At 36.7% G+C, this 12,787-nt stretch overlaps 1 protein-coding gene across 5 annotated transcripts in view; it reads left to right on the plus strand.

Moving 5' to 3' along the window:
* Nucleotides 1-12,787, plus strand: part of LOC126088119 (S phase cyclin A-associated protein in the endoplasmic reticulum) — a 581,441-nt gene that overhangs the window by 174,210 nt on the left and 394,444 nt on the right. For all 5 annotated transcript variants that reach the window (XM_049906219.1, XM_049906218.1, XM_049906220.1 and 2 more), the window contains 3 exons: nucleotides 116-305; nucleotides 7,106-7,218; nucleotides 7,329-7,452. In XM_049906219.1, coding sequence (XP_049762176.1) covers nucleotides 116-305; nucleotides 7,106-7,218; nucleotides 7,329-7,452 — 427 coding nt within the window. The remainder of the gene's footprint in view (nucleotides 1-115; nucleotides 306-7,105; nucleotides 7,219-7,328; nucleotides 7,453-12,787) is intronic.

Consider the following 12,787-nt stretch of genomic DNA (forward strand, 5'->3'; position numbering starts at 1 on the left):
AGTTTTACTTTTATGCCTTGTAAGTTTATTATATCTTAAAATGCATTCTGATGTACTAACATTTTCAATTTAAGCAGTTCTGAAAATATTTAATCATAATATTCTTGCGTTTTAGAGGGCAGGAATATGAATCCAAGAGGGAGATTCCACAAAAAATAGAGTCTCCAAATAAAGTTCGCCTGCAGAAATGTCTCCGTGATGTTGATAAGTTACACAACACACAAGGGAAAGGGCAGTGGCCAAATAATGCTGTAACAGCTCTTGAACGAGCCTTGGGTGAAGTGAACCGCATCCTGTCCAAACAGGTGACAATTGTTATATATATTTTCGAAAATTCCTTTTTGAATAAGGTTGCTTTGCCTAGAGTCCATGATTGCCAGAAACTTTGGTTTTGCCACCACTATAAAAACTATGACAGTTAACGTCCAATGGTAATGAGTGAAAAATGTATACTGTGAACTTTATATGCTGCTTCTGGCAAGACTTTCATTTTGTTTCCAGTACTAATGAACACAAAGGTCAGAAATTCACGCATTGCCTTGTTATGACAAGATGAAAACTGACACCATACATTAATAATTATTATCATGTGAGATTGTCATGTTGTTAACCCATCGATAACCTGGTACATGTTGCTAGGCAGTGGGTATGTTGTCTGAAAATGGTTCAAAGCCAAAGTATTAAAAGTGTTTGCTGTAGGTGTATGATCCATGGAGGGCACATAATCTAATATGTGCATTATGAAAACACTGAGTGTATATGCTTAGTATCTTTACTAAGTATGCTTAGTATCTTTACTAAAGCCAATTAAAATCTGAAGACGAGAAATCCACCCAGCCTCTATGTAAGGCTACTGTCTAAAGAAGTATTACGGTCTGCAAATGGGTGACTTATGAAAATATTGGTTCTTTCTTATGCCTGTTGCACACTCATTTCCACCTGACTGGTGGCAGATTATGCATTTATAAAAGTTAGCATGCTTTTTATGTTATTTTATATTAGTCAGACTGCAGAACTCTTTAAAAATGCTTAAATAAATTTTGACACTTAAGGTTTTCTTTATTGTGAGAGAAGTTTTGTTACTACATTCTGTGCAATGACGGATATGTATTTCAAACTTTCAGCACTTATGTTTTCAGTGTGCTGTTGCTGCATTTCTCTTTACTTCACATGAGGAGTTGTCATAATTAAAAACTGACTAAGTTTGCAAAAGATATTCCCAGTTTCTTATGGAAATGATGACAAATTCCAAGTTGTTAATTGCACTTCAAAGATCAGTAGTAAACATCTGTCACACTAATGGAAAAAAAAGTATTGAAGAACGGATGATGAGAAATGATACTTTAATATTAATGAGTGCTGGAGGCTGCTTGCGCCCCCAACCCCACTCCATAAAAACTAACTGCTTTCATGGTTCTTAGTTGTAATTTTTAATTAACATAATCATTTTAAGTGTGGATGAATACTTTTACCCTTGTTTCAGAACTTCTTAGTTACATTTTTAGAAAATGGGCTTGGAACTTAAAACCTAGATCTTGCAAAATACTGGCAGCAATTCGTTTTCTTCTCTCTCTCTCTCTCTCTCTCTCTCTCTCTCTCTCTCTCTCTCTCTCTTTCTCTCTTTAGCTATGGTATTCTTCTATGGGGTAATTCTCCATGGTCCAGGAAAATTTTTATTTGGCAGAAGAAAGTCATCAGGAGCATCTCTGGGATTACCAAAAATAACATATCATGTAGGTCATACTTCAAAGAATTACAGATTATGACAGTCCCTTCTCTTTTTATATACAGCTGCCTTTTGTACATAAAAGAAAACTTTAACAGTTACAACCTTAGGCAGTCCGTTCATAATCATAACACTCGTCAAACATTTAAGATAGACATACCAACAACTCGACTCAAGAAAACACAAGACAGTTAAGAATACATGGGAATAAGGCTTTTCAACACATTACCTGTGCAGGCACATTGTGTGTCTCTTAATATATTTAAAAGTAAGACTAAAAAATGGGTGAAAGACAAAGCTTTTTACAGTGTTAAAGAATTTGAAAACTCTTCAAAAATAGATCTGACTTACGAAACACTTGCAACTCTGTTTGTACCTCTTCCCAAGCTTTTTTTGTCTCTGTAGTTCCACATTTAACTGTTAAATATGTGGAGAAATCTTTATGTATGAAATGTATTCTTTTATTATGCACGTTCTTTAAAATGAACACTTTAGTTATGTGGGATATTTTTATGTATCAAATGTATTCCTTTATTATGTATGTTCTTTTAAAATGTATACTTTAGCTTTGTGTGATACCTCACAATAGTTATATTTCTTAATATGTAAATTGTACATTACTCATGACGACATCGATTGCATGTAAATGCTTAACGATGAATAAATAAATAAATAAATTAAATTAAATAAATAAATAACACGAAGTTTCATATAATCAGGATGATTGCCTGTATCTTACCCACATGTGACATTGCCATTCGTTCAAAATTGTGTTTGATTGAGGCTCAGTCTTGAACTATTTGAAAAGTCAGCTGCTCACAAATTCAAAAGTTTCTTATCACCATTACAGTACTTTTACTGATATGCTTTTGGCTTCCCTTAGCATAAGAAACAATTAACTAAGCAAACTGTGAGTAACATATAACAAACCGTGCTGAAAGTTTTTCCCCACCCTCAGTTCCTTCTGACTTAATATTACAAAATGTGATAGTCAGTTTATGTTTGTAACAGGCATCCCAGAGCTATCTAGGGACCAAACCAAATACCAGACCTATGGATTACTTGTCTGGCTCTTCAATCAAAGGTTCTATTCTATACAATTGTATCATTGCATTTTGCAAAGTAAGGTGTCCCAAAACTGAGGCACCTAAAATAAAAAAAAATTAAAAAAAAATTAAAGAATGAATGATGCACCCAGTCTATGATGTTACATATAGTGTCTTTGTTTAGAAGTAGTTAGTCACAATTTGTTTTTCCGTTATAAACTCCTCTTTTTAGATAAAAAGTAATTTTGACAAAGAGCTTTGCAGACTGAAAATAAATATGCATGAAGTTATAGAATATTTTCCACATGTATGGACTTTGAAGCTACCAAATTTTGTTGCATGAACAGAAAATATTGTTCCATCTGCTGGATTATTCATTATTGTTTAATTTATTACATGTAGATAGTTATTATGCAGTCCGTGTAATTCTTATGTATGATACACTCTGGTCCAAAATATGATATAGTTGTTTCCTAAAACTCATACACTAAATTTCATCATCATGCAGTTCTACACACTGAAATATGTTTTTCTTGCTGCTGTTGGCAATAATGCAGCTGTTGTCGTACCGTGTTTTATGTTATGGTTGACAGTGTGCTAGAGAATGTAGACTGTGCTACAGTTGCAAGTTGTTAGTTCTCTGTGATGGGATGCATTAGAGAGACCCTGGAAGGGCACAAATTATTTACCTGACACGTTTTATTCAAATTCAGTTCATGATTTCATGACAGCATCAATCGTTTCAAGTTATTTTAGTAATTTCTGTGATACAGTAAAAGATAGGCCTTTACTGTTGGATGGACACCTTAATTATTTGGATTGCACATTAATTGAAAAAGCAAAGTAAGAGGAAGTTGCAATCATGAAATTGCTGCCACACATAACTGACCAGCTGCAACCTTTAGATAAGTGTTGCGTCAAGCCATTCAACGACAGTTGATTCAATGGAAAGAAGCAATCAGAGAACATCATCAAAATCAGAATTTGTGGATCTTGTTTCCAAAATATGACCAGATGCTTTGAAGCCTAAAAACATGACTTCAGGCTTCAATAACATTGGAATTTGTCCAGATAGAAGATCACAGTATGTTGTGTACCAACTGGATCCTGAAATAAGTCAGAGTTGTAACATACAAAAACAAGAAAGTTTAATGAAACCATAAATGTCACTGTGACAGGAGGGAGAGAGAGAGAGAGAGAGAGAGAGAGAGAGAGAGAGAGAGAGAAGTGGCGGAGGAGGGTGTAACCCTTACAAACCTGTGACCAAGTGTAATCGGATAGACCCATTATCACTTTTAATAACCCCAGAACGACACAGTTGGCTCATTGCTGAAAGAGAAAAGCCTCAAAACAAAAAAAAAGACCAAACACTGAAGAGCAAGGAAACTACAGCTCTGACCAAAGTTGTGGCAAGTGCATGAAAGAGAGAGGAAACTGAGGAGACCGACTGGAAACTGAGGAGACTGACTGTGATTCTCAAGTCTCTTTGGAGAGCCTGGATGATGTTGACCCTTTTGAAGAGTCCTAACCAGAGTGTACTGTAATGGCTCATTCAGCACATGTAGATGTAGAAAGGTATTCCCTTATGTTTTCCTATGTATGCAAGAACCGTTCAGGAAATTTGGTTGGATTGTTACAAGAAAGTGGATAAATGGACTGATAAATTAGAAAATTTAATTGTGACCTGCACGAAACCAGGGAAGTTCATGATTGTGCTGTATGAAGAGTTTTTAATATCTGTCAGTCTTCTGTTCATGGGACAAGATATGTTTCTGTATATTTTACATCTGTAGGGAAGGCAGAGTGATTAGACACTTTACAGTCAAACTATAAACTAAACAAAAGCTTGCACCTGCACTGTAAAAATTATCCCACAAAAGGGCACTCCACTTTGTCAACCCTGTGATTTTTGTTTTTACAAGCAGGTTAAAATTTTCATGAAAAAAATTCAAAATGCTTCCATCTTGCTAAAGCCTAATAGAGAAATTGTTTAGAGACAAGATTCCATAAAAAATTCATTCTTTGATTCAGCATAAATTTAGTGCGCCTGCTTTCACAGTATAGTTCACATCAAAGTCGATTGAAGAAAGAATGGTCTGTTTGAATTTGAAAGAACTGTGTTTTCTGGTATCACTTCTGAAAAATCAGTGTGCCTACAGAGCAGTACTTTTCATTAAATGTGCTTAGTGCTCTACAAATCACTGTTTCAGTTGCTTACACAACAAATGCCATCCAAACTTCTGTTCTAGCATGTCAAGCCAGGCAAGCAATAATGAGTAAGATGATTCTGTATTGTATGCTATAGCAAACAGAATACATATCTGAAGAAAATTTGATTGATTTATTAATAAAATTACCATGGCAAAAATGGTAATTTTTGAATAATTTTAACTGACATGTACGACTTAATGGTGTACTGTACAATAAGAAAGAAAGAAAAAGAGAAAAGGAAGGGGGGAAAAACCATAACTACAGAGGCAGGATTTGAACCATTATTACCATCGTGGTAGCCACAAACCTTACCCGCTTGGCCAAAACACAATAAACATTACAGGTATAGGTGGTACGCATAAATTGACAACATCAATTTTTTCAGAAACTAGGTGCTGTTGCATGAAAAGTCGCTAGTCATGGACCCAGACTTGTCCAAATCCTTGATTAGGTCTGATTATCCCCTTGTAATCCAGATGTGTTGAAATTTGTGAAGCACAGAAGGAAGTAGTTTCGTATATGGATCTACAAACATACAGGGATTGACTGGTGGCTAATGAAGAGAAACCAGACATTAGATGTTGCATTTCCAATTCCATTTGCAAATCAAAAAGTAGCTTATGGATGTGCATTACTGCTAGAAATTTCTGTGTTGTTCTCTCTCCTTCCTGCAAACTATTTAAGAATCAGAGTGGAAAGGAACCAGGATGGCTGTGGCACATCAAGAGCCCCAGAATCAGTGCTCTTCTTCAATGTGTATTCATCAGAAGGTTGGATTGTTTTGTTTCCAGGTTGTTCTTATTTGTGAGGAGCTGGAAACTCTGTTTTTATAGTCCACAAAATTAAACAGTCAGAAAACAGGAAATGCATGATAATACTATTTAAATTCTTCATGTTTCTTGTTGGACCACTAATCCAAAGTGTTAATGCAAAGACAAATTTGAAGACATGTTAAAAATTGGATCTTTTAACCGTGAAATGTAGTGAAACAAAGCACCAAATGCAGAGGACAATGCACAAGTGTACAACTGTTACACATTTCTCCCCATCTATGCTAAAGAGACTCCTGTGTCTGCAGACAGTGGCCCATGTGCATGAATCAGTGGCATGAGTGACTTTGCACTGGTGCGTGCACCTCCTTCCTCTTTGCGCAATGACTGGATGCAGATAGTGCACCCAGAAAACTGCACAGGTGTAAACATGCATTAAGAATATCATGTGTTCATCATACTTTTGACATCTCATATTTAACATTTTCAGTTCAAATAATGATAAAATGTTTTTATTTTTCTAGTCGACATAATTTGTAACTTCAAACAATTAAATGAAGAATCATTTTAAAGCAGCTTATATTCCCTAACATCCACAGGTTTCCCCCATCTTATACTCCTTTTTCAACTGATAGAGCACAGCAATCATTCATCCTTTTCTTTCAGATTTTATCAGGCAAAATCTAGATTTTGGCTAGTGGCTAGCCATCATCATGCACTATTTCATAGTATCAATTCATGCCCTAGTATGTCAGTCCCCTATTGTTCAGGCTTCTGTCACAGTAGTCTTGAACAAACTGTGACAGAAGCCCAAACAATAGGAAACTGATGTACTAAGACATGCATTGATACTATGAAACAGTGCATTGATAATGGTTAAGCTCTAGCCAAAATCTAGATTTGCCTAATAAAAATTGAAAGAAAAGGACAGCTGATTGCTTGAAAGTCATATCACAGTCGCTGAGTGCACCCACATTCCTAATGGAAGTACTCTTGTTGTACTCTTTTTCTTCAAAAAATAAAAAAATTGTTGTGATTTTTACTCTACATACCTTTTTAAAATCCTTTTTCCATCTCTGATGACAAGGACTGCTTGTTTTGTATTTGGATCATTTCGTTTCTTACATGTATTTTTGCTGATTCTGTCATTGTTTTGCCTGCCTTCTCGTTGCTGTCCATATGCCAAGTTATTGTCAGAATTCAAACTGAACGTAATTTGTGTGTGTGTGTGTGTGTGTGTGTGTGTGTGTGTAGTGTTTTTCTTTCCCTACATTGCTAGGTATGCACCTTTCACATTATTTTGTTTGTGTGTTCACCTTTCACATTATTTTGTTTGTGTGTTCTCATTACAGAATACGCTTGATCAGTTGGCTTTCCAGGCACTGAATGGTTTTACTGTGCTTTCAAACATGCTTAATTTGGCTATGGATGTACCTCCAAACATGGCTCCATACTTGTCTTCCAAGTAAGCTAAAATCAGAATCATAGCAATCGGTCTTTAAAAACACGTATTAATTCTTTTTACCAATTTGAATTAAATGGTGTAGTTTCTAATATTAACTATGTCTTTTTCAGATGCTATGTAACAGTATGCACATCATATACTCTTGCTTGTCAAGCAAATGAAGTAAACTGCAAATACGTTTTGTTTAGCAATAAAGTAAGCACAGTATTGGACCTTCTTCACCACAGATTAACAGTAAGTTATTGTTGCTGTACTTTTGGGAAAATAATTTTCTATCACTTTACCAAATGAAGGTTTAGTGGCATATAATGCAGTAATTTTTTCACATTTATTGCTGTTTTAGTTATTTGTTATGTTTGCTGTTTCAGTTATTTGTTATGTAGCATTTTACCACACCACTTGCCATTGGATGTAGTAAAACTTCTTTGAATTTTGTTTCTATTACTGTACAGTTTCAGCTACAGGCTACTGATATTTTTAAATGTAATCTTGGAATAAATATAAGTTGAACTTATTAGAAGATAAAATCATAGGAGATTAGTCCAACGCGTAATAGAAGTGAACTTGGGTATGATACTTCGTAGCTGAAATGTACAGTAACAGAATCAAAGTAATGAAAAGTTTTACTTCATCCAATGGAAGCCAGTATGATAAAAATTATTGTTCAGATGACTTGTAGGGCTGTCACTCTTCTTACAAAATAACAAAAGTGGTAATTGTTGTAGGGGCCGATAAACCTAGTGATAAATGCACCATGAGCAAATGAATGGTGGGTGCTGTGCAGGCACTCTTAAAATCTCTTAAAATCGCATTAGTTTTTGAGCTTAGACGAATACACGAGGTATCCTATTTCTTAAATGATGTCAAAGTGATAGTGTATCCCATATTACCTCAAGAGCTAGCAAGCTATTCTGGATAAAAAATATTGGGACAAATCTGCAAGTCAGTAGATTTTCATCACTAACACTGTTTCACACAGAATGGTAAATCATGATTTGTGCATATGTATTATGACTATCTACAAACCGCACAATTTTGTAAGTACCAGCTTACATTCTAGTTGTAACTTGAAAGTGAGTTTGAACTATTTATTAACGAGAGCCATAATGTTATAGACAGGTATGAACTGCCAAGTATTATTGTTTTGTTAATTAAAAACAGAACTGGCAAACCATCTACAGATTTTAAGTTTTATGTGCATCTTTTATATTTTTATATACTGTGGACTGTGAAGATATCAAATGTACAGACAAAATTTGTTATAACTGTCAGTATATAATATCAGTCATCTTTCTCTGTAGACATAACATTGTTTCTTCCAAATATTTATTGAGAGTGAGAATGAAGTGGTATGGAAATGATTAAGAGCTGCAGTACTTCAGCAGTGTGAGTTATAGTTATTGTCAGGTATTAATTATACTCTGAAATGTCAGGTGGACTTTCCACTTCATATATTAACTGGCAGATGATCCCCCTGGGTGAATTGTAGCTAGATTCTGTTTCAGATTTTGTCTTGATTTCACTAGTTGGCCAACACATGTTTGTGCATAGATAGTTTTGTTGTGAGGTGATGAAAACCAAATTGTTGCAAGTAATGGGCAGGCAATACATGGCAGATGTGCCAAGATAGCCCATGAAACAGGAGTCTCAGCATGAAACTGAAGCCATTCAGTGTTTCAAGAGATAATGGTTACCCACTGAGTGACCTATACTGCAGAGAGAAGATACATATAGCGTTACAACCTTCAATATTTACCACATATTTTGTATCAGTAGTTAAAAGCTGCCACCTAAGTGGATATATCGACTCAGGCACAACCCAACAGCATTTATCATGAATAAGTGCTCCTACAAGTGGAACTGCAAGGCAGTTGCTGTCCCCACTTTAATAACATCTGCAGACCAATCACACAAAGTGCTGAGACCATAAAAATACTGCAAACTGCATCATAATAACGAGCGTCACAAAATTCAATAAGCAACATCTCAAAATGCTCATTCCCATCAACATTGCTACTGATAAAAAAGTGAAAAAATGGAAACGTATAAGAACAGATCTAAAACTGTCAGCTCATTCCATAGTCGTGTTTACTGATGAGTCTGAAAAGAATCCTTAAATAAAAGTAAACATATATGAAGTCTGTCAAAGGGAATCATCAGTTCATACTCTGAACCATCAGCTCCCATGTGTACACAGTCTGGGCAGCATGAAAATGATGAAACCTCACCTATCAAATTACTCTGGTACTGTAACGAAACCTGAATGGGACAGTGAACATGTAGAGGAGCTGAAACTAATAGCTCACAGAAGTTGATAGTATTTAAGACTCCTAGCATCGCATTTTAAAGATGTTGACACCTGTATGCTAGGAGATTACGGTCTCCACCAAAAGGAGGACATAAGTGAGGAAGGAACTAAAGAAGGTGTTCCCATCTTGTTAATGAAACATATCTTACCTCGCCTCTCACCCTCAACACCAACTTGCAAGCAGTCTCTGTAATAGTTTATGTGATGTTACGGTAACTGTATGTTTATCACACATATGCCCTAATAACACTGTAGAAGATGGGGCTCTGACAGTCGTTGGAGCACAGCTTCCCTGTTTGTTCCTAGTATTGTTTGAGATGGTGCAGCGATAAAATACTGGTCTCGTGTAGAGGAGGATGGCAGTTCAAATCCCATCTGACAATGCAGATTTAGGTTTTCCATTATTTCCATAAAATTGCTTAGCTGTAATGTTGAGATCATTTCTTTGAAAAGGACACAGCTGATTTCCTTCCACAATCTGAATGTGTGCTGTATCTCTAATAGCCTCATTGTTGGTGGGATGTTCAGCCCTTCTCAGTTCAGATTGTTCAAGACCTCTCAATAAGTTCTTCAGCTCTCATACAGCTCAGTGAGAAAGGGATGACAATTTACACTAGTGATTGCTTCACAGTTAGGTACACTTTGCAGACTGGGTAGTGCCTAAAAGGGAACTGTCAAAATGGATATTGTACAGCCAGCAAGCTGTATTTTAACAATGCAACAATTTCCAAAAATGTGTACATCTCATCATAATTCACTGATTTATCTGTTCCACGGTTTCCAGGCTAGCTATTTATATATTCTGTTCTCTTGGTGCAGAAATAGTGCAACTGAGGATTGCTATGCACTCTGTGGAAGTCTAAATACATAGAGCTACACAGCTGTTTGGGTCAAGGACAAGGAAGTAATGAACTATTAAAAGTAGCAGGATGAAACATGACAAGTGTTGCTGCACCATTATTTCCATAAAATTGCTTAGCTGTAATGTTGAGATCATTTCTTTGAAAAGGACACAGCTGATTTCCTTCCACAATCTGAATGTGTGCTGTATCTCTAATAGCCTCATTGTTGGTGGGATGTTCAGCCCTTCTCAGTTCAGATTGTTCAAGACCTCTCAATAAGTTCTTCAGCTCTCATACAGCTCAGTGAGAAAGGGATGACAATTTACACTAGTGATTGCTTCACAGTTAGGTACACTTTGCAGACTGGGTAGTGCCTAAACAACTATCTCAAAACAAATATGGAAATCTATCATAATAATTTCCAGATAGAGCAGTCAGCCACCTGTAACACCTGTGCTGAAGGAAGGATGTCTTTCCAAACAGTAACTGCAGGCAACCCAGAGATTGGTAGGACATTTAACCAAGGCTACAACCATCACCTGCCTGGATCAGGTTTCCTATAGAGAGTGTTACATTGGACTTTCGATACAACATTTCTGAACTCCCACCAATGGACTTGCTGCAGTGGTAATAACGGTTCCCATCAGATCACCGAAGTTAAATGCTGTTGGGCTTGGCTGGCACCTGGATGGGTGACAGCCCACCGCCAAGTGTTGTTGGCAAATGGGGTGCACTCAGCTCTTGTGAGACAAATTGAGAAGCTGCTTGATGGTGAAGTAGCAGCTCTGGTCCGAAAACTGGCAATGGCTGGGAGAATGGTCTGCTGATCACACACCCCTCCATATTTGCATCCAGTGACGCCTAAGGGCTGAGGATAACATGGCAGTCGGTCAGTACCATTCCCGTCTTGCGAGGCCTGTTCGGGTGGAATTTAGTTTAGTGTAGTGTTTATATCTGAACCCCCTTTTATTAGAGAGAGAAAGAGAGAGAGAGAGAGAGAGAGAGAGAGAGAGAGAGAGAGAGAGAGAGGAAGAAGAAGAAGAAGAAGATAATACTCAATCAAGTGTAGCATGCTGTGGCACACTGACAGAAAGTTAAAGGAAATTATTATAGAAGTTTTTAACTGTGGCAGACTTCACATTCTCCCAGCTTATGGAGGGAGGTAGTATGGCCACCATCCTCGGTTCTGAGCTTATATTTTATGAATACAAAGTTTATATTGGTTATCAGTGCATTGTTCTGTGACAAAAATAAAACTAAAATGCCGTACTAAATTAAAAAATTGAAACAATGGAAACTCCAGATTGGAGTACCAGCAGTGTAAGAAAAAGATAGATTGCTGCTCACCATAAAGATAACACGTTGAGCTGCAGTCAGGCACAATGAAAACACATGTATACATCACCTTTCAGCCAAAGCCTTCATAAGAAAAGGAAACACACAGACACACATTTGTTCATACAAGCAAGCACACCTCACACACACATTACCATTATCTTCAGCTGTTCGGACCAGAATTCCGGTCTGAGTTGCTGGAGATGGCTGTTGTGTGCATGAGGTGTGTGTGTGTGTGTGTGTATTTTTCATTTTCTGATGAAGGCTTTTTGGCAGAAAGCTTTTGTCTTAAATGTCCTTTTGTTGTGCCTGCCTACAATTCAGTGTGTCACCCTTATGGTGAGTAGCACTTTATCTTTTCCTTAGATTAAAAAGTTGGAGTGACTCAGCAAAATTTTAGGACATGTTCATAGTGAATACTATTTATGTTAGAATATAACTGGACTACATGTAATACCCAGAAAACTCAGTATTAAACATCTAAATGGTATGAAACAGTGGCACTGGAATGTGAAAGCGTAGGTCATTGCTGAATTGTAGACCTCAGAACATGTTCTACCAACTGGTCCCTTCTTCTAGTCAAGTTGTGCCACAAACTTCTCTTCTCCCCAATCCTCTTCAACACCTCCTCATTAGTTATGTGATCTACCCATCTAATCTTCAGCATTCTTCTGTAGCATCACATTTCAAAAGCTTCTATTCTCTTCTTGTCCAAACTAGTTATCGTCCATGTTTCACTTCCATACATGGCTACACTCCATACAAATACTTTCAGAAACGGCTTTCTAACACTTAATTCTATACTCGATGTTAACAAATTTCTCTTCTTCAGAAACGCTTTCCTTCCCATTGCCAGTCTACATTTTATATCCTCTCTGCTTCGACCATCATCAGTTATTTTGCTCCCCAAATAGCAAAACTCCTTTACTACTTTAAGTGCTTCATTTCCTAATCTAATACCCTCAGCATCACCCGACTTAATTTGACTACATTCCATTATCATCGTTTTGCTTTTGTTGGTGTTCATCTTATATCCTCCTTTCAAGTCACTATCCATTCCATTCAACTGCTCTTCCAAGTCCTT

Source organism: Schistocerca cancellata, chromosome 6 (genome assembly GCF_023864275.1).
Source record: "Schistocerca cancellata isolate TAMUIC-IGC-003103 chromosome 6, iqSchCanc2.1, whole genome shotgun sequence".
NCBI lineage: Eukaryota > Metazoa > Arthropoda > Insecta > Orthoptera > Acrididae > Schistocerca > Schistocerca cancellata.